Source organism: Pseudopipra pipra, chromosome 17 (genome assembly GCF_036250125.1).
Source record: "Pseudopipra pipra isolate bDixPip1 chromosome 17, bDixPip1.hap1, whole genome shotgun sequence".
Taxonomy (NCBI): domain Eukaryota; kingdom Metazoa; phylum Chordata; class Aves; order Passeriformes; family Pipridae; genus Pseudopipra; species Pseudopipra pipra.
In genome coordinates, this window is record NC_087565.1 from 6,993,615 (window position 1) to 7,015,688 (window position 22,074).

Here is a 22,074-nt window from a genome sequence, read left to right on the forward strand (position 1 = left end):
GGAAAACATGTTTGATTATGAATTCCCAGCACTGCCAGAGAAGTAGAACAGAGCAGTGTGAGGAGATAGTGTCTTCCCAGAAGACAATCTTTCATCAGCTGTGCCCTGGGAATTTGGAACTTAATTTTGTCCCCTGGCAGAAGTTCCTGTCTCTGCAGTGACACTGCCCCCTGTTTGCACAAACAGCCACCATTTTCAGCAGGAGGTGTGTGCTGAATCCTTAGCACAACACACCTGCCCCGAGAGCAGCTCTGGGTCCTGTGCATGTGTTCAAATCAAAAAAATAACACAGGATTAAGTCCTCCCTGTTTTAACCCTTTATAAATGAATTGGTGTGTTCAAAAATCCTTGCCAGACAAGCTGTGGGCTGGTCTGAGACAGCAAATTGCTCTTTGTGGTTCAGCTGCAGATCACGGCTCTTGCCCAGAGCTGCCAGGGTGCTCCATAATTAATTGTGCAAGCACTGCTTCATTGCTGAAGCGAGCAAGTGCCTCTGATTAAAGAGCCTCTATCCAGAGGGCCTGGTATGATCCCGTACTTGGGGTCAGGTTTATTTGCTGACCAGAGATTCGTGTTTGTGAAGATCATTCTATTTTTGTGGGTGTAATACCTGAAAGGGAACAAACCTTTCTCAAGAGCTCTTCAGCCCTAAAGACAAGGGGACAGTGTAGCCAAGGTACAGCATGTACAGATGTACTTGAAGCTCCTCTAATGCTCCCTTGGACATGAAAAGCCCTGTAAACAGGAGGCTGAACTCACTCACTGCTTAGAGATGATAAAAACACTTGAGGCTTCTCCCTTTCCTTCTGATCTTTATCACTGAAGGCTGTCTCAGTACCTCTGGCAGCACACACAAAACCTCAGCCCACTGGACCAGACCAGTGCTGTCTGTCACTGTGTTCACAGCAGGGATTTTAGGTGTGTGCCACTGCCTGACACCAAGGAAGGGCAGAGGGAATATTAATGCCTGTGGGATCCGGACATCTAAATCCTGGAGGCAGCGCAAAAAAAATCTCACCATCACTTGCACCTTCTCCCTTCCCCACAGTATTTTTCTTTCTATAACCTGAAAAGCAGAGGCCATAACTGAAAAGGGACAAAACATTTAAAAAAAACCCCAAATCTTCACACAGCACTCAGGCACTGTGGAAGCTCTTAATAAAATCCTGCAGCACGTACTGACAGCAGCCCCCAGCTGGTCCCCCACCACCGTCACGTTCTTCTGTCTGGTGCAGAGGAGACAGGAGACTCCCTGGGCTTCCACACACGCCCCCAGAATTAAACTGGCTCTATAAATAGCTCGTGTCTCATGTGAGGAGCTGAGGCTGCACAGCCGCCCACGCTGTGCTCGGGGTTATTTTTAGCATCAGGGAGATGTTACCTGGCTCATTGCTGCCAAATGAGAAGGAAAAGCATTAAACTGTACATAGCTAATTAGTGCTGACAGCTGAGCTGTTCTTCGTGCCTGCCCTTGCCTTTCTGTCTCTGCAATGAATCTGTGTCAAGTCTTCCCAGCCTTCTGAAATCAGAGCACTTCCCTGATTTTTAGTGCAGTGACTGGGAGTTGGAGTTTCATCAAAAAACATTGCTAAGCTCCAGGTGAATTTAGGTGAGTCTCTAAACTGGGCTCAGTTCAGTAGCTACTTAACTTCTTCTTTAGGGCTACTAGTGGTTTGGGCACACATGCCCCCTTTTTGGTCAAAGTAAAAAAAATATTCCCCTAAATTCTGGGGATTCGGTTTCCTGCTGAACCTCTCAATCTGGAGGGCTGATGCCTTTGCAGTGAGCAAAGCTGCACTGAGACATTTCTGTGAGGAAGTGGCACTGGTCATGCCATCCTTGGGAAACAGGACAGCTTTTGTGTCATCAGTAGGTAACATTTCCTTTGTGATGGCTCTGTGCTGAACTGTCGGGCTGTATTTTAGGCTGCAGATCTGAAGTGTTCTTAGCCTGGTATTGTTCTGTCTCAAGCAGCACTGCAAACTTCACATTGTTACCTGAGGCTGAGGTACAAACCAGGCTCTAATCTGAGTGTGCTTTTAGCTACAGCTGCAGTTTCTGGGCAAGTCAACTTGAAAATGCCCCTCCAAGAACCTCAGGGCAGCACTAGAACTACAGATCCCAGATGTGGTAAAGTACTGAATAAAGATACCTGCTTTTCACTTTGCTTTGCCAAGAAGCCTTGCCCCAGCATGATCCACTTACCCAGGCCAAGATTTTCAATGTGGTAAAGATCAGTTTTAGGTGCTCAAGTTTTGGTTCTGCTCTGTGTCCACAAACCCATCGTTCCTCCCATTTCCGTATGTGAATTCGTGTTTCCATAATCTCTGAAGTGCCACTTAACACATCGTGTCTACTTATGCAAATACCCAAGGAGGTGAAAGAGAACATGAAGTATAATCTTTTCCAGGAATTCATGTATTCATTGAATATTAAGGAATACTGGAGCATCTTTAACTGTGGTTATATAAGGCATTCTTGAAAAGCGCCAGCGACCCAGGCAGCTCAAACATCAACTTTCTAAACAGTCAGAGATCAAATTTAATTAAGCAATCTTTTCCTGCATCACTCTTCAGTCTGGCAACTATTTTACTCCCCCAGGTTTCAGCTTAAACACCCTCTAGAACAACATGAGCCTGTCAGACAGAAAGTAGATATTGCAAATAATTGTACTTGCAAATGTCTTTTCTGCCTCGTGACACAAAGAGCTCCAAATTCACTGAATTCCATCGAGGGCTTATTATCTGTACTCCAAGCACATACTAATGGGAACCAAGACCTGCTGGGAGCCCTGTTGCCTAATGCACAGTAGAATATTGCAAGTGTGCACCATGGTTTGGGGCACTGGAGATGCATGAATTACTAAGAGAAGCACTACAGCATAGGGAAATCTGGGAAAAATGGAATCTTGCCATCTTGGATGGAGGAGCAGGGAGAAGTGCATGTTTCCACGGCAACAAGTGGGAGATTAAATTGGCTGGGAGCACGAAATACAGGAAATACACTTTCCAAAAGCAGCAATGCACATAAATGACTCCTGGAATCCTCATGCTGCTGTCAGTCAATAAGTCTGAAGTCAGTGGATTTGCACTGCTGTAAAAGTAGAATTTGGCTCAAAAGATAGAACTCCTCAGTCTCTCTTTTGAGATGAAGAAAAAAAGGGATTTTAGCTTTGACTTCATAAACACTCATCAGAGTGATAGCAGAGAGCTGATTTTCTCAGCAGGCTCACAGCTACTGTTGAAATGTGTTACAACCAAAACCGTTTAAAAATACAGTGGTTTTGAGAAGATGTTATTCTTTTGTCTCCCCATTTCTGAAGTTACATAAACACTATTATTTGATGTATTTTGCACATTAGGTATGTCAGCACAGCTTTTCCTCCAGAGCACAGGGCTAGGCTGTGTTAGCTGTGGGACTGAGGCAATTTGCTAGACAGCTACAGACTATCAAATCCTACAACTGTGCTGAAAAATATTGATCTTGTTTTCTTGCTCTTCTTATGCTGACAACTATTGAATAACTACTCGCTAATCTGCCCATACATTATTTTTTTGTGCTAAAGAACAGATTTATAACCTGATGGGACACGTGGATTCACGATTTGCTGTTATCAAGTGTTACCACTATGGCAGCAGGAACATGCTCTCACTTGCACAGGTAGTGGCAAAACCCTACAGAGAGCAGACATTCCTACTGGATCCCATTTCCTGCTCTGTACTTCCCACCTCAGCACTCAGCAGTAAGTTCCTTAGCTATAAACTTCCAAGTTGTCACAAAGAGATTATGCTGCACAAGTACCAGTGAAATGAATGAATGTAAAGACCTCAAAATCTCATCCAAGAATTTCACTCTTCCCAGCGCGGTTCCATTTCCACGCTGCTGCCAGACTGTGCTGAGTGGGGGCTCTGGGGTGGTCTGGGGTTTGTGGGGTGAGTCCTAGTCAGAAGTTCCAGAGGGATATCTCTGGGCTTTAACTCTCTGGCCTTTACCAATACCCATTTTTACTTGGTTGGTTGGTGGTTGGGTATTTTTGAACACCTACTTGCTTTTCCTGGTGTAAATATTTTCCTGATGCATCCACCACCTGAGCTTGTCTGCATGCTCATGTCTATTCTGGTGGATGAGTTAAGAGCTGAGCTGAGCTCTGCCAGCCCACATATGTGCTGGAAGTTGTGTGGGAGAGGGCTTCCAATCTGTTTTGCCATTCCTGGCTATTCCAGCAATCTCTGTACCGTCTGTTCCCCGAAATGCGCTCAGTATTCCACATTCCTGGAAGAAGGAGCTAAATGAAGGCATGTTTTCCAGCACTTGGAACAAAGATGGCTTTTAGCCAACCTCTAGACATCACCAATGAGATCAATGGGCTGCACCCACAGATTGTTCCACAAAACCAGAGCAGACAGCATGGGGGGTCCCTTCACTGCATTCCCCTATAGACACCTCCTGGTCATGACCAGCCCTTGCCTTCACCTGCCCAGCAATTTCCTTTTGAATTCCTTGACATTTGACTTCAGCCATGAACCCTTGAAAGGAATTCCTTAGGCATATTATTAAGCAAGCTAAATGATTAATGAAAAGAAAGGGATGAAGCCTGTAGTTATACCACCTGCAGCTGCAATTCCATTAGACCTTTCACACTAACAGAAGTCAGGCTGGACTGAAAGGAGATGGGACCTTCTAGGCACTTCAGCAGTGTGAGCTGTGGCTGGATGTGACATAACCTTCTCATTCAGTGAATACTTTGTGACGGGTGAACTTGGTTTTAGGGATGCACTGGGGCAGAAACCATTTTTTTGTGTATTTTAGAGCAATCAAACTGGGCTCCTGACCTGTGAAGAGGTTTTATGAGCAATTGACTGGCCATAATACTGGAATTAGCAATATTGCAGTGCAGCTTAAATATTCCCCTGCAACGAATACACAGGCTTGCAGGATCCAGATGGTCCAGGGCCGTGATGCTTTCCTTCCGATGGTTATTAATGGGACATGTCTGTGATTTGCTCTGCCTGTAATTTTTGGAACTTAAAGCAGATTGTAATAGGATCTTTCCTACTTGTATGGGATGGACATGTTTTTTGTGACAGGGTCTGGCATCTGCACTGCCTTGTGCAGTCACTGGCACGAGGCACCATTTTCCTTTGGGAGCAAAGTGCTGTCACGCAATCACTGAGATTGGAGGAAGGCAGTGACTCCATCAGGGGCAGGGGCACCCTGAAGGGCACCCAAAATCTCATCTCTGTTCACTGAACAGCACGTTCCTCAGCTGAGGGCAAGCGTGGTGCTGCCAGGGATGTTTTCCTGCACAAACTCTGGTCCCTCAGGACTTGTGCTCTGATCCATGTGTGTGCTTCTCACTCCCTGTCCCCTGAGGTAAAGTTTAATCAAAAGCACACACACATGAATGAGCTAGTCTAAATATCAATAAATGTTTCTTTCAGGAGAGGCCTGAGATATTTAATATTTAATAAGCCTTGAAAATGAACTTCTATTCATGTTTCTCAATTTGATTCCAAGCATTTTGGCGGCGAGCAGCGCTCACTGTCCCAGTGTGGGCAGACAGAGCACAGATTATTTAACAATCCACTTTGTCTCATCTAAAATATTCATGTTTGCAGATATCCAAATGGAACTCTCAAAAAAAACAGACATACACAAACCAAATGGTGCAGTCTGAGCCTCAGAGTCATCTTAAATCTTTGCTTTAGGCTACAAGCCACAGTGATGCTTTTTCTCTCACAGCACTACCCTGTTGCCCTGGTTACTGATGAAAACCAGACCATCCTGCTGTGCCTGCAGCTGGACTGACACAGGTACCTTCCCCAGGTGAGGGCAATGCTGCCTCTTCCTTAAAGCACCAATGCAGCCACCAATACAGCAGCTTTCCCCTGGGCAAGTAGCTGTAATGATTGCCTTTATCCTCAAATTCAGCTAGTGCTGACAAAGCCAAATCAGGTTAATAAATAATTATATTACTCTTTTTGTTAAAGCAGGACCTCAAAATCTTGATTACATCAGTGGGGCTGCAGGTAGATTTGGCAGAATTTTGTCTCCCACACTGACTTCTGTCTTGGTTTCTATTGGAATTAAGGCAATCCCGACTGAAGAGTTAAGATTTATTTTTTTCCTGTGGCTGATTGACAGCTGAAAATGTGCTGTATCAGTTTGTGCATGGACTTGGGGGTGGGTCACAGTGTCTCATCCGACAGGACTCAGAGGACACTCCCTTGCAAAGGGAGGTTCCTCCCTGTTCTCATTCCCAACACTTACTTTGAGAGTTTCATTTCAATTTGCTGCCGGATTTCCTGTCTTTCCTCATCTGTCCTCCTCGGGAAAATATTCCTGTCTTCCAGCTCCTGCTTACTTGGTCTGTTCCGTAGCTTTACTGCCAGCAGTTCTTTCTTGCATTTTCTTGGCAAAGTACCTGGGACATGCATTGAAAAGAAAGTTATTAGAAAGACAGATCCTGGGAATGAAACAGGAATGTTTGAAGAGCAGGAATATCAGAGTGACAGTGATGTGTATGTCAGTGTGCAAGGAGCAGTTGTACACACTAATGTAAGTAAGGAGCACTACAGCTGAGCAGGGCTCAGACACATCACCCTACAAATGCAGAAGGATCATATTCCTCTGTTATCTTTGTTATCCATGATAACCAGGCAGAGCTCTCCAGTGAAAATTATTCGCAGCTGAGATGTGATTCATGTCACTAGTTCAGAAGTCAAAGACTCTGCATCTTGCCACAGTACTCTGAGCATCTCTGTAACCCTGAGCAATCCCTCTTTTCTGAACCACAGAGTTGTTCCTTTGCAAAAGAACTGGATTGCTCCGTGGCAGGAGTGGCTGGGACATGTACATTTTCCTCTTTGAGTCACCAGTATAGCCAGGAACAGATATTGGTGACTGAAACAGTGGAAGTTGTTGCTTGGCGTGTCTGTGTGTATATGTATAATGTATATAATATACATATATGTTAAATGTCATTCTGGTTTTCTGACATTAGAAATTAGAAAATATGAACTGTGATCAGATACTGTGTGTAACTGCAGCACTAAAAGTCAACCACTGTGTACATCTACATCCTGTCCAGTGTGACAGTGTGTCATAAGAGGATTTCATTTAGCAGTCAATACTACTCTATTGACATCAGGCCTTTTCCTCTGAAGACAGCAGGGGCAAATATTCCAAGGAATGAAAGAAAAGACCAGTTTTTATGATGATTTGCAGAATGGTGGCAACTTAATTGGACATTTGGGCAATAAGAGACACAAATACTTACTGTATGACCTGTTGTGCTTATTGTTAAAATATGAGACACTGTTTCCATCAAACCAGACAACCTAAACATTGCCATTACAAGGGAATTGTTGGTAGCAGAACATACAGCAACTGTTTTGAGTAGAGTGTGCTGAGTGTTGAGTCCTCTGACGACATTAAAACACCCTTTCACTCTCCTTTCGCTCTCATAAGAGGGAACTGTGTTTGAGTGTAGGTGTTTGTCTCTCTGGTGTAACTCTTTAGTCTTCAGAAGGCTTAAGAAATGAAAATTTCACTCCTGAGCCTATAAAGCCATTCTGCTGTGTGTTCAGAAGGGTCTGGGAAGTAGAAAGCCAGCTGTGTTTGCAAATGCACCCTGGAAGTGTGGGGTGATGCCCGTGTTTGATGAGGGGGAGCTTGTTTGTGATGGGGACAAAAGAAGAGGGAAGTGCTATTAAAACCAGTGAGCTGCTGGGTTGTACTGGTAGGGCTGCAGTCCTTCAGCAATTGTGTCTCAGGGGGGTTGTAGGCAAGTAAATTTACACCAGACCCCTCCCCACCTCTGCTGCTGTGCTGTCCAGGGCTTCAGCAGTGTGAACATTGTCCCTGCAGAGCAGCATCAGTCACACAGGGTTTGGTGCATTGTCAGGACCTACGGTTAAATCTTTGTCTTTGCTTCATCTTGGGAGCTTGGGGTGTAACAGGAGGTTAATTTGTTTTGGTCCCTTTTAACTTTACAGGGCTTTTTTTTTTTTTTAATTTAATGTTTCACCTTTTCTACAAAAGGTCACCTCCTTTTTAAAGAAAATGACATTTAATTGGTATTTTTGTTTGGCATTTGAGATAGGATTAAAGTCTATTTTTAAAGGATGCTCTGGAGGTCGGCAAGATTCTAAATCCTAAACAGATCCTCCTTCCCAAATACTGGGGGTTTGTTTGCTAGGGATATTGTTATTATCATACTGATCTCGAATTTCTTTATGCAGAGGGGAGGAGTTTATACAACCTCCTTCCCACACATACCTCTTGGGAAGGTGGGGCACAGTAGTTATGGTCTCCCTGTGTGAGCAGCAACAAGTCTCTTGATAGTTGCATTGATTTAAAACTAAACTTTTTAGAAACCATAATGAGCTCAAACCCCCTTTTAGAGTCTAAAAGCTGTGCCCTTGTTTAGCACCTTCCTTTGAATGCTTTCAAAGTCTGTTGGAAACATTAATTAAATTAAACCACACAGCCCTCTCTGAACTGGTACTTATCCCTTTAACAGATGGGTAAAGAAGTTAAATGATTTGGCTGATGCCATGAAGAGCCTTCTGCTGACTGAATTCTGACTCCATCAGAAACATTTGGCTCACAAAGCCACAGACTTGAAACTCTGTCAAGGTTTTCAAGCCTCAGCCTCCCTGGGAGTGGGTGCAGAGTGGGCGTTTGCAGTGCACAGGGACCACCAGAACTCCTTCTGAAGGACATTTGGAAAACTCCTGGGTATCCCTGAACATGTTTTCAGGTTTGACCGTTCCCAGGCTGCTCTGTTGCACACTAAGAGAGAGCCTACTACTTTGGGAAATTAAAAACACAAATCATATCTGAAAAATCTCAAGTTTAACCCAAATCCTGCTGTCCTATTTGAATGGTAGAGAGCATATAACCCACCCAGGATAAGCTGTGCTCCCTCCATCCAGATGTCAGCATTTCTAAAAGGCTCATGCCATGGCCACTCCCATGGGCCAAATGCACCGAGCACTGATTAATCTGGAGAGTGTTTCACCAAATAAAAATGCAAGAGATCTGGATCAGGCTGATCTGCCAGTCTAAGGAGCCATTCCCACTGCCTGACCAATTGGGTTCATTCCTGAAAAATAATGCCTGCCCAAGAAAGTGGAAAGAGGGAGATGATGTTCCCCCCCTGCAGGAACACATGCTCCGAAACTGTGCCATTCATGTGCCTTCATCCTGACCAGCCCACTTGACCAGGCCAGGTCTGTTATTCCACCCACTGCAGAAACCCAGAGCTGATGCTTCAGAATAAACAAATAAATAAAACTAAACCAGAGAATAAAAAGAAAATAAAGCCCCAAACTAGTTTTCCCCACATCCATTTTTAGCATCCTGAGGCAAACTCCTTCCTGATCCCTATCTCAGTAGAAAGTGAACCTGCAAATACCCTCATTTAAGTATTTTTTTCCTAAGGGTTATTTTTCCTGGGCAGTCATGCAGGTTCAATGCCAGTCTGCCCCATGACCAAGCTATCTCAGCCAGGATCATGGCTTGTTTCCTGATTTATGGCAGCTCAGCCAGGTCAACAAGGAATGTTTGGGCAATTCACACCCTTTTCATGTTTGGGCTGCAGGTTCCTGAAAAAAGTTCCTGTTTTAATTCAGTTGAATCATGACATTCAATTTCCTGCATCTGTACTGTCCTTTTTATCATACTTGCTGTTCTTTCTATCAAGTAAAAAACAAATCCTAACACTGCATGATGCTGCAAGGACCTTGATTACACCAGTTATCAGTTGTGGTCTAAATTCTAGTTACGTTGATATTTAAGCTCACGCACTAGACTGTCTTGCCTTGTGTTTTTAGATGTTTCAAATAATGAGTTATTGAGTAGGATGGTGATGGAAAGCCAAGGTAAGATTCCTCACCTGTCTGTACCAATCTTCGGTAGGCAGGGGGCTGTGGCACTGCTGCTCTGCCTCTGGTGGCAGTGGCAGAGAGTGGGTGACATGTTAAGGCAGTGCCCTGACTGCAAACAGCTCTGGATTAATGGATAGTTTTACTCCCTGACTTGGAAACCAACCCAGATTTTTTCAAACTAGAAGGAATCTGGAGATTGTTAGGGAGTTGTTCTGGCTCTGTCCCTGTCACTGCTGCACCTCTCCCTCCTCTCAGAAACGCCCAGGCTGCGTTTGAGTGAATGCTGGCACCAGCAGTGCCGCCCAGTGTCCAGCCCGGGAATGCCTTGGGAATGGCCCAGCTTGCACCGAGGAACTGAGAGTAAAGCACACTGTGTTCACACTGGGAATGCCTTGGGAATGGCCCAGCTTGCACCAAGGAACTGAGAGTAAAGCACACTGTGTTCACACTGGGAATGCCTTGGGAATGGCCCAGCTTGCACCGAGTAAAGCACACTGATGTCTTACCAGCACAACCCTAAACATCAGCTTAGTGTGCAGTACCTGGCAAGACAAACACGATCACAATCATTATGACTCAAATCTAACTTTAGCTTCTCACCAAGATTCCTTTAAACAGCTGCTGTGACAATAGAGGAACTGACACTGCTCTGTACTTTCTGTTCCTTGCTGCCTTGCTTAGAGCACTCTGTTAGGCTCTGGTAGTGTACCTTTAGAATAGAAGTGACTTTCCTTACCAGAAATAATGGAGTCATTCAAAACTTCCTCATCCTGATAAAAAACAGAGTCTTCCTTGAGCTCTGAGTTCATGATCATGTTTTCTTTGTTCTCATCTGACTCTTTAACTGAGTTCCTCTTGTTTTCTGAGTCGCTGCTGTAACTCAGGGAGTTCTCCTTCTCCTTGTTGCGCTCCATGCTGGATGTTCTGGATGGACGCACATCCACTCTTTTTTTTGGAGAGCCTTTGCTTTCTCTTCCATGGAAGCTGTGGGTGGAAGATGCACAGCCCAGATTTCACAAAGCCTGTTTTACTGCCACAGCAGAAACTTACTGTTATATGTGAATGAGCAGAATGTCCTGTAGCTCGTAAAGGGCAGGGCAGGGAGTTCAGCACAGGCCAACACAGGATGGCATTCTCAAGACTGTGCTGAGCATGGGTAATGTGGATCTACTTTGCTGTCTCTGCCATTTAAATAAGATATGGAAGGGTGGTGACTGGTGACTGATGTTTTTCTTTTGTATATAGTCACAAGATGTACTGTGACTAAAAAATCCACAACAGCACGTCCTTCTAATGTAAAACATACCTGGCATGAAATATTACCACTCTGATATTTTATGATTGTGACAAAGGTTCGACAGGACCTGGAAATAATGTTGTATGAGTCTGTTCCCCATGGCAACAGCCGCTATGGAAATAAGAAATTATACCAACTTAATTCCAAAGCTCGAGGAGGAAAAGGTTATCTCTTTCCTCCTCTAATATATAGGAGAGCTTATAATGAAAGCCACATAAAGTACCCAGTGTACTCCCACAAAAGCATTTGTGTTACAAATGGATATTGTATGTGCTGCCATGTAAGCCAAGAGACACAGCCTGGAATAGCAGCACTCCTCATGTGTGGGGTGCTGGGACTTAGAGCAAGATGTGCCTTCACTACTCTGACTTGGTGTCTCGTGGGGAGATTTTCCTTTGCAATAGGTCAAGGATCATCACATGATTCTATCTGTTTGAAAACCTACTTCCATGCCACAGTAGCCTCCTTATAAAGCAAGAGCACACTGTGAAGTAACTGCCAAATCAAGCACTTAAACCAGGGATGGATGTTCCAAGTAGTGCCATCGCAGGGAAGGCAAACCCAAGCTGCAGGAGCACTGAGAACACCAATAACAGGCTAGGATCACATCCCAGGTGAAATGATGTCATGCAATGACTGTCCTCATGCCCCCTGTGGCCACGAGGCTGTGGGTACCTGTCCTGGCGGTGTTTGGTGGCCAGAGCCCTGTGCAGCTCCTCGATGACTCTGCTGGGAGGCAGAGGCAGGTGAACAGCAGCCAGGTGGGGGGAACCCGTTGGTGTCGTCACCTGGCCCCTGCCGAGGGGGTCTGAGCTTTTCTGGCCAGAGGGGTGGAAGAGGGCAGCTTGTCCTGAGATTTGGGAGGAACCAACAATGACATAATTCTTCAGGATGGTGGAAGGAGGAGATTTCATGGCTGGGTCATCACCTTCACTCCCTGCAGTCAAAACACGAGAGGGCAAGAAGTTGACAAATGCTTTTGGTTTTTTGCACACAGACTCTGCACTGAAATGAGTTTGTCGTGTTGAACAGAGGAAAATGGTGGTGTTTTGCTCTTGCTATGAGGTAACTGCTCAGGCTGAGGAACTATTCGAGTCCAGAAGGCTCTTGCTACACAAATCCCTATCTTTGAACTAGCAAAATAAATACCTCCCCATTTCCCTTGTTTCTCACAGGATCATATTCTCCTTTTTCCCAGCCCACCAAGGCATTCTTGATTCCCCCTTGATCCTAACCACCAATGGCATGGACTGTGGTGGCTTTCCAATCCAGCACTTTCTCTGCTGGACTCTGGCAGACTGTATTAAAATTTATGCACTGTGGTTCTCAGTCTGGACAGAATGTCCCAGTGTCTATTATCTGCTCCTCTGTGATTGCTGCATAGCTCAGACCTCTGCCTTTCATATGCCAGTGGAGGAAATGCCAAAGTCATCGTAATATGAGCATAATGTTTGCATAACAAAATAACATCCAAATGAAAGATGTGCTATTGAGCATTAACAACAAAAAAGAAAGGTGGGAAAATGTAATCTCTTTTTACCCCCAGATTCAGCTGTTTTCTATGCAATGTAAGCATTTTGTTGAAATTTAGACTCTGATCTAAACATTTCTCTGTCTCAGTGGACATTTCACTGGTTGTAAATTCGGTAGTTTCACACCCTTAGGACAATTGAACATTTGGCCTGAAAAAGATGCTGATTAGTTTTTCTGGTCTGCAGTTCTCTTTCCCTTTCCCCTTTCCCTTATATCCATGTCCCAAGCCCGTGGTACACGGCGTTGTTTACACCAGCAGCTCAGCTGGGTGTAAAAAGCAGTGTGAGAGCCTCGTCCGAGAGTATTTCTTGTCTCTTGTTGCCACCTAGTGCCTTAAACAGGAATTTAAACTGACGCAGCTTGTACGGCTTTTGTACTAACTTGTTTTCACAGATAACTTTTACTTTTTTGCACTTCATTTTGAGATAAATCCTTCAATTCCTAGCTGGGAAAAACCTCTGCTCAGGCCAGGATTATTCTGGAATAGCCATGTAAAACAGGACTTGGCTCTTATTAGCAGGGAACCTACTAGAAAACTATAGAGGGAGAAGTTAGCTTTGAATATTAATTTCACTTATTAAATATTTCCTTATAAACAGTACAAGGAGGAAGAACAGCTCTTGTAGTCAAACACTGAAAATTTGAGAGTGAGAAGGCTAAAGCTGGTCTCTTTTTCACCTGTGTGGGGTGAGGAGGAGAGCATCCCTCAGTGAGGACAGTTGCATCCACAGTAAAATCTCTCTTGCTCTAAGAAAGCTCTAACATTTTTTTCATTTCTGGAGGGTGTTTTTGCACATTTCTGCCCCTCCAGTGCAGAACCCCAACCAACATCCAGAGCTTCATTTGTCTCTGTGCATACAGGAGACAGGGTTCAAGGCAGGCCAAAAGTTACCTGTTACCAAAAAGTCTGAAAGCACAGGGGCATTTCTGTAACTGTCTGTGCAATGTCTTGGCAAGGAGGCACTTCCCACCCCGGAGCTCCTCCTGCACTGATCAGGGTGGTTGTCATGGCCATGAGACAGCCAAGCTCTGCTGAGGAAAGGTGGTTTTGGGTACTCAGGGGCATTTTGGTGATGAGCTACTGTGGGGATGCACAGGGGACATTTATGATCAATCAAGACCTGAGGAGGTGAACAAAGCCACCTCCTGAGTCACTTTATCCTGCTGCACAGTGAAAGGGGGTGTCCATGTTTCCTCAGAGCAAGGGGTTCAGTTCAACCCTGGAGCAGGAAGGGAGGAGACCTTGTTTTGTCTTTATACCAGCCTGTTCCTGGAACAGGTCAAGGGCCTATCTCATCCTCATGGCAGCTTAGGACAATATTGAGAGTTTCCTTACATCACACTTTATTTGTCCTAATGACAGCTGTTCAGAGAATAATCTTGCAAAGTGATGTCTTGGCACCTTGCCCTGTCCCTCCTCTCTCTGATTAATTGGTGCTTGACTTACTCCTCTGCTAACAGCAACCCTAACATTGTTAAAAGGGAAAAAACTAAACACAAAAGAGCTTTTCAACCTCTTCATCTTCCTTTTCTTTCATAATCATAACCTTTCTCCCTACACTTTTGTCTTCCCTTTCACTCACTGACGGTATTTGTTTAATTTTAACTTAGCACTGCCTCCACATCCCCACAAAAATAAAACATGTATAATCACTACTGAAAAAGGGTCTACAGTTATTGGAGTCATTGAGAAAATTAAAAGTTGTTCCTTGTGGAAAACATAGATGAGAATGAAACACCAAAACTCAGAATATTTTGGATGCTACAAGAAATACTTTGCAGCAAAATATCTCAACTCGAAATGCTGTCAAGTGCCTGGTGGAGGTGTAATCTTACTACCCTCCAGGACAGGTTCCCAAATCCACCTGATGCCAAGTATGGCCTTCTCCTCAGCTGAGCAAAGTCACAGGAGGGCCTGGGTCTGCCTGTTCATCTTGCAGGGTGGAAGGGACAGGCTTCAGCCCGACCCAAACCACAGAAATGTGAAGCAACCTGAACAGCAGCTCCCAAGGAGCACTAAGATACCATTTTGAATCCAGCTCCCACTTAAATTCTTACAGCTTTTAAGCACGGACAAAGTATGGATAATTTCCATGGAAAACAAACACTTGTAATTCTCTTCAAAGAGACTGAAGAGCTCAGTATTTTCTGTGAGCCCCAGTGCTCAGGTCACAGTGCCCCTCTGCTGTTTGGTTTCCTGGTGACACTGAAAACCCTATTCATTGTGCCAGCAGATGAGTGTGGATGCAAATCAGAGCTGGGATAATGGCTGTCATTTCAAAGTCTAAATATCCAACAGGTCTGACATTTAGATGACAGGACTTGAGTTTAATTTGCAATAAGGCCCTTTTAACTGCTTTTACCATATGTAGGGGTCCTAAAATTGGAACCAACTAAAATCATATTCATTTTAACACCCTTTCTGCAGCGCCAGAATGTTGGAAAACGTAACAACATTGGCAATACATTAGAAAATCAGGCCCAGAGGAATTGCTTTTGGAATGTTCAATGGAGTCTGGCACAGAGGATTGAGTTGTGGGAGCCAGGTGTATCACTCCTGTGTGCTCTGTTAACTAGACCAGAATTCATAGCTCTGGTTTAGGCCCACCCTAGAGAGCAAACCCTTCAGACAGAAACCTCTGCAGAACCTTTCACTTGAGCTCCATCTTGGCTGTCGTTCTGCTGTCCAGTGGGAGTGTAGGTAATGAAAATATTTAAATCTTCCCCGTGTTTTATGGCATATCAATATGAGCATGTGATTCAGCAGATGATTGCAGTTGCTTTGGTTTGGTTTGTTTTATATGTGTTTGGTGCAATGGACACACAACCCTGAGAGACTCAGATAAATACGTGATACAAAGATCAGGGGGTTGTTATCAGGCAACTGGACATGAAATCATTGGTGTTCTGTTCACTCAGTGTAACTGGCCTGATTTATAGCACTTTGGGGCAAAATGGCCCTGAGAAAACAATTAGATACTGTGCTGTGCGGGTGAACAGCACACAAGGGATGGGAAAGTGCTTCCTGAGCAGCAATGACCGACCTGTGATGCTCTTTGTGATTTTGGAGATTGCCTTAGGGGGTGGAGCTGGGAGCAATGGAGGGCTGGGAAGCTGTGCTGGGTTTCTTTCCATCTGTTTCTGGGGGGAATCTGTGGATTCAGGTACAAGTAAGGCTTGTGGACTGTCTTCAGATGCTGGCAGGCTGGCATCTTCTGATTCTTCCGTGGGTGCTGAAGGTTTCTTGGCTAGGAGGAAGATGAGTAAAATTAATGGAACATGAAGTTAATAATGATAGGCCAGGGGACAATGCCAGGAACATTCAGAAAAACAGAACACATGGCACACAACTGAAGCAGTTCTTTTCCTTAGTGAAAGTAATTATTGTGTTAAATAGCCAACCAGACAAGGCAGGAGAAGAATAAAATGTATGAGGATATTGAAGTGTTAGTTTTGATGTTCCTGAAAAAAACTGCTGAGCTTCCCTTACTTCCCTAAAGCCTTTTCCCCTCTACTTTTTTATTTTAACAATGAAGAGAGCAAGGCAAAGCAGCTTTTGAGAACTGTAAGGAATTTTCTTACAGCACAGCTGCGATGGCAGTTCCTGAGTGAGTACCTTCTGTGCTAGGAACACACAGCCAAAGGGCAAAGAGTACCAAACCAATAATAGTTCATAAAAGCTGAATTTCCAATAGTTTGATGGACATGTTTATTTTCACAATATAATTTTTATCTTATTTAATACATGACTTCAACTTGCTTCCCAAGTCTTCTTTTACTGTACCTGACTCCAGAACTGTTGAGTGTTTCCTGAGGTTAATGTTGATAACCAAAAAGAACCTGCCATAAAAGAGATTTGCCCTTGGATCTCAGCAGCAAGTGGAACAGGGAATTGGTGAAGTACTTGAGAGAAAAAAATTGAATCTGCAAAGCCTTAATTTGAGATGGTGAAGCAGTGCTCATTTCAGGATTGTCTCCATAAAGATGGCAAAAGCACTTAAAGTTAGTGCAGGCTGAATCACTGAGCAATTCATCAAATTGACCAGGCTGTGATGAGGGCACAGGGGAATACATCCAGAAAGGCATGAAGCTGAAGCAGGACATAGGTGGAATTTCAGTCCAAAATTAGCATCCTTGAATTCTGCTCAGATACCAACTGGCTCTGGCAATGCTTAAACTCCCACAGCGCCTCACTGCTGGATTTCACACTCTGTTACACGGCCTGAGCTCTGCCTTGGCATATGTGGGGACCCCCACAGAGGCTCAAGGCTGAGTCTGAGCCAGGCCCCAGCCATGGCCAGGCTCTCTCCAAACTGCATTTCCAGCCATGACGTGCTCAGTAGTAACAAGAGGGTTATTGCTCCTACCCTGGCAGGTGAAGTACTGGGGGAGATGAGTGTAAGACTCTGCTTAGCACAGAATCACAGAACATTCTGAGTTGGAAGGGGGCTAGAAAGGACTCCAACCTCCCCTTCAATGAGCAGGGACATCTTCAACAAGATCAAGTCGCTCAGAGCTCTGTCCAATCTGACCTTGAGTGTTTCCAGGGATGAGGCATCTCCCACCTCTCTAGGCATTCTGTTCCAGCATTTTATCACCCTCATTGGAAAAAAATTCCTTCCTTCTGTCTAGTCTGAATCTGCCTTCTTTTAGTTTAAAAACATTACCCCTTTTCCTTGTTAACAGGTCCTGTTAAAAAGTTTGCCCCTATCTTCCTTATAAGCCCCCTTTAAGTACTGAAGTGTCTCCCTGCAGCCTTCTCTTCTCCATGCTGGATGACTCCAGCTCTCTCATTGTCTTTACAGGAGAAGTGTTCCATCCCTCTGATCTGTTTTGTGGCCCTGCTCCAACAGGTCCATGCCTTGCCTGTGCTGAGGACTCCAGAGCTGGATGCAGTACTCCAAGTGGGCTCTCAGAAAAGCAGAGCACGAGAGATGTCCAAACTACTTGGCAAATCCCACCCCTTTTAGCATTCCAGCTTGTCTAAACAGAGCACCTTTCCCTCCAAACCATTCCAGGGCATCTCCTAACATCTTGCTTCAGTGGGCACCCAGAGCACCCACAGCTGCAGCATCACAAATCTCTTCTTGGCTCAGTTTTCTGTCTCGTTGGGAACACAAACTCTGTATTAATGAACATTCAGCAGCCTCGTGCTCACAGTGCGTGGGGAGGCACCAAAGCACTTAGGCACTTGGAAACAATAGCACTGGCAAGATAATAGCATTTAATTTGTTGACAAACAGATTAATGAGTGTGCCTAGAGGAGGAGGAATGAGTATTTATCGCTCAAAAAAGACAGGAAAGTAGAATAAATACACATCGTTAACAGGAATTCTTGTGAAATTTGGCTTGATAGGAAAGCTGCCATATGTGGTAATTGTGTGAATTATAGAAAGAAATCATTTTCTTTTAAATGTACTTCTAGGGAAATGCCTTGTTCCTGGCTGACATCACTTCGTGTGTTCATGCCACTGCATAGAAGACAAAATGTGGAATAGAGGAAGAGAAGAAAAAAAGTCACTAATGGGTTACATTACAGAAAGATCAAGAGCCCCTGTAGATGTTGGGGGCTTGATGGGAAAATTAGTGAGATTGGAGTGCATTCCCCTGAGTGGAGCAATGCTGTCTCTGGCATTAACTTCCCTGAAATCAGTGGATCTCCCTGGGACATGAGGTGCTGCCTGGCACAGGTGATGAGAAGCAGCCACAGTGGGACCTTTGCTGTAGAGGAGGTGGATCTGACACACACTCAGCCTCAGTCAGACAGACTTCTTTGGTTCTGAACTCCATCCTGTTCTGAGAATCCTGAAGCAAACTGCCATTGTGTGCTGATGGCTAAAGAATGTCCACTTTACATTCCCTGCAAAGAACTCTTCACTTCCAGGTTAATTTGTGGTTGTTTCTGGTATCAACAGCACGTTTGGGTAGGTCTGAAGGCATGGACATGCTTGAAAGCAGCCAGGGGCTGGACCCCAGGGAAAGCAGGGCATGAGGACAGAGGGGCAGCCAGGGCAGATGGAGAAGGGTAAAGATTGACCAGAGGCCAGGAAGATCCATAATCACTCCATGGCAGGAGTGGCACAAACCAGGATAAAGCATTATCTCTGCAGCTTTGCAATTCTTGGTTCTCAGGAAGTGAATAGAAACCCTCCAGCTGCTGGGTTGTGCCAGGCTGCTCTAGTCCCAAGGAACTGCTGTCATGGATAAGCTCTGCCAGAGCAGAATTGCATGAAAGGAGCTTGGTTTAGCTTATCTGTGCTCCTGGTATTGAACTTCACTTGGATTTGCAGCATGTTGTGCCAGGGTGATGATATGGGCTCTGTGGGCTGTGTATTGACATTGTTCTCCCAAGCCAGGACAAACAATTTCAGCCTTGGCACAGAAGTTTAAGAAATGTTTTTAAGGGAAGCTTGTTTCATCTTCACAGCAGCCACTGCTAATACCAATGGGGCACCACGCCAGGACTGGATCACCTCATAATCCAACTAATCCCATCACACCAAGCTTTGGGTTGTCCCTGAGTTTGGCAGAAGTCTCAAAAATCACTGTTTTTAAGTACCAATTGCTAACCTAGAATGGGCTGAGCTGAACAAGGTGCTCTGATCCTTTAAAGCACTGACATATTTGACTCCTCACAAACCAGTTTGGCAGAAGCACTTTCATAAAATTTTACAGTTGTTTTAAAAACATTCTACATCCAATACCTGCATCTTCTTTCAGCTCCTCCAAATGCAGCTCCTCACCAAAGGAGGTCACATCAGTTGTGGCTGCTGTTGGACTCTCTTGCTGGTCCTCTTCTGGAGCCAGTGCCTGGCACACAGGGGCTGGAGGGTCACCCTGTGTCACTCTCGTGGCATCCTCACCAGTGCAGGCTTTGCCTTCGGTATCTAAAACAACAAATCATTTCATCTTAACTAAAGCACGAGCAGAGAAAGCTGACACTCCCTGCTATCCTCTTGAGAGGAGTGGGTCCCAAAGCTGCTGTGCTCAGGGGACTGAGGCTGCTCTTAGAGCAGCACCTGATCTCTGGCAGCGTTCACCATCTGCAGTGCAAACCCTGCGGACACCAGCCCATCTGGATACTAAAACCCACTCAGTTTTCTCAATGGGCACCTGTTTCTGTGGGCACCCAGCAGCCCCAGCAAGTGGCCACTGGCCTCTGGAAGCACCTGCCATGTGAGAGATGAGCAAAATCATGGGCAACCAGAGGTCTCTGGGAGAAGGCAATTCCTTGCATGAGCAGAGCTCCTGGTGCAGCACATTCCCAGGTTGGTCTGACATGTGTGAGCTGTGTCAGGCTCACAACATGCTGCCATCCAGCTGCCCCAGCAGGAATGCCAGAGCCTTGCCCAAGGAATATTCCCTACCGAGCTGTAGGTTTTGAGCACACTTTTAGTTACTCAGCTTTGAAAAGCGTGTCCTGTGTGATTGAGCTGATCAGAAATTCAAATCCCTCTTCATGCAGTCCTAGAAACTGCTCCCTTTGCTTACTCTGAGAGATTTTTGTGCCAGTGATCCCTGCAGCTGTACAAGGCTTGATGACTGAAGCTTTTCTACTCTTCTCCTATTCAGGCAAGAGTCCTTGGAATACAAACTATCCTTTTACTCTCTCAGAATCTACAAGATGTACATCACTGTTGCAAACCACAGAAAGCAATTACTTCCCACCCTGGGCAGTGTTCCATGCTGATGGACATGCCTGCTGTCCACCCCTCACCTCCCAGCTTGTATTTCTCAGCCCTGGACACTCCTTTCTGGAAGCTCCTGACAGGGCTGTTTTCTTGCAATGATATCATGACAAGTTTCTTGAACATTGATTTTAAATAGCAAGCATCTACAGCTACACCTTTTTAATGCTATCTGGACAATCTGCAGAGTAATTTCTTGTGCTTTTGGGTGAGGGTATCAGCTTTTGGCCCAAAGATGCTGTGGAAGGGATGCAGTATTTTCGCACACTGAGCTCACTCAATCTGCCTCATAATCACGTTTGGTGAAAAGTTACTGTTCTTAAAATAGCCCTTGCAGTAGCACAGTTGCTATGATACAGGGAAGGGGAGGGGGAAAAAGTTCATTGCCTATATTTCATCTCATTGTGAAGGCAGCCTATACATAATCACCGGTGTATTAACAGCTGCCCCCATTGCTTGACAGCAGCCCTCAGCCCTGGGGCCGTAAGCACAGATATACCTGATCTCCTTTGTGCTCACAGTGGGGAGAAATATCAGGGGAAGCTCCCAAAACTCTGCTTTGCACATTCCTCACATCCCAGGGAAAGGCAGGCTGCTGACAGCTGTGCCTCAGTGAAACTGCAGGCAGACACGAGTTCCTTCACATCCTGGACCATGGAAAGTGGAATGACTAATGAAGTAATGACAAACAGAAGACAGCCCTGCTGGAGAATTTCTGTTGAGGAGCATCTGAGATTCACAACCATGATGTTCTTGGGCAGGAATGATCAGCTAGTGCTTAGATGAAAGTGGGTATGCTGTGAGTAGCAGTGGGTCCCAAAACCATATTAGAGAGATCAGCTGGGGACAGGAGAAAGCACAGACCTTACATCCAGGGGTAAGGAAAAAACCAGCCTTGAGTATTCCAAAGAATCAGAAGTAGGGCTGTGATTTTGTTGGGAATTAATCCCACTGTATGCCAGACCCTGCACCATGTAACCTCTCCCAGAGTGCAGGCAGGTTGCTGGGAGTGCAGCTGTGTCCCAGGAGTTTTCAGGGGGCAGGTTGGCATCGCCCTGTGGGAGCAGAGCTGGAGAGCACAGAAGGACAGAAGGGGCCCAGGCAATGGCACAGCGTGTCTGGGCAGCAGCTTTGGGGTTGTGTGAGGAGACAGGGTGACATAACCTGGCAGGATGACTCATCACCAAAGCAAGGACGGGGCAGTTTCCCCCTGGGCTGCTCCCAGCCCACTGCAGATCCTGTGCCAGCCTCGTGGTGTGCCCTGAGCCAGCCAGAGCTGTGCTCCAGCCCTGAGTGACACACAGCTACTGGGAAAGCACGAGGCTTCTCAGGCTGCAGCATCAGCCCAGTTTGGCTATTTATGAAAGTGAGCGGGAATTAGGTCCCTGGAGGCGGAGTGAAGCCTGATGAAATAGAGGGATTTTAGGATTTACTGAGTCTTTTAGCACAGTGTTGCTGCTTTGACAATTGCAACTTACGGCATAAACGAGGACTTAGCCTTGAAACTGCTGCTGCTTCAGCTCAGTCCAAGTAGGGCACTAATCACTTACTGAGAATTATTTGGGTCAATTTTTTATTCCAGTTAATAAGCTGCTTCTCCTAATAATACAATACAATAACCCTGGAGATTCACAACACTCCGTAAAGAAAAATAACTTGCAGG

At 45.2% G+C, this 22,074-nt stretch overlaps 1 protein-coding gene across 3 annotated transcripts in view; it reads right to left on the minus strand.

Moving 5' to 3' along the window:
- PHACTR3 (phosphatase and actin regulator 3) overlaps positions 1 to 22,074 on the minus strand; it is a 100,672-nt gene that overhangs the window by 22,628 nt on the left and 55,970 nt on the right. For all 3 annotated transcript variants that reach the window (XM_064674106.1, XM_064674107.1, XM_064674108.1), the window contains exons 4-8: positions 19,428 to 19,610; positions 15,768 to 15,971; positions 11,866 to 12,127; positions 10,630 to 10,877; positions 6,271 to 6,424 (exon numbers count right to left, since the gene is read on the minus strand). In XM_064674106.1, coding sequence (XP_064530176.1) covers positions 6,271 to 6,424; positions 10,630 to 10,877; positions 11,866 to 12,127; positions 15,768 to 15,971; positions 19,428 to 19,610 — 1,051 coding nt within the window. The remainder of the gene's footprint in view (positions 1 to 6,270; positions 6,425 to 10,629; positions 10,878 to 11,865; positions 12,128 to 15,767; positions 15,972 to 19,427; positions 19,611 to 22,074) is intronic.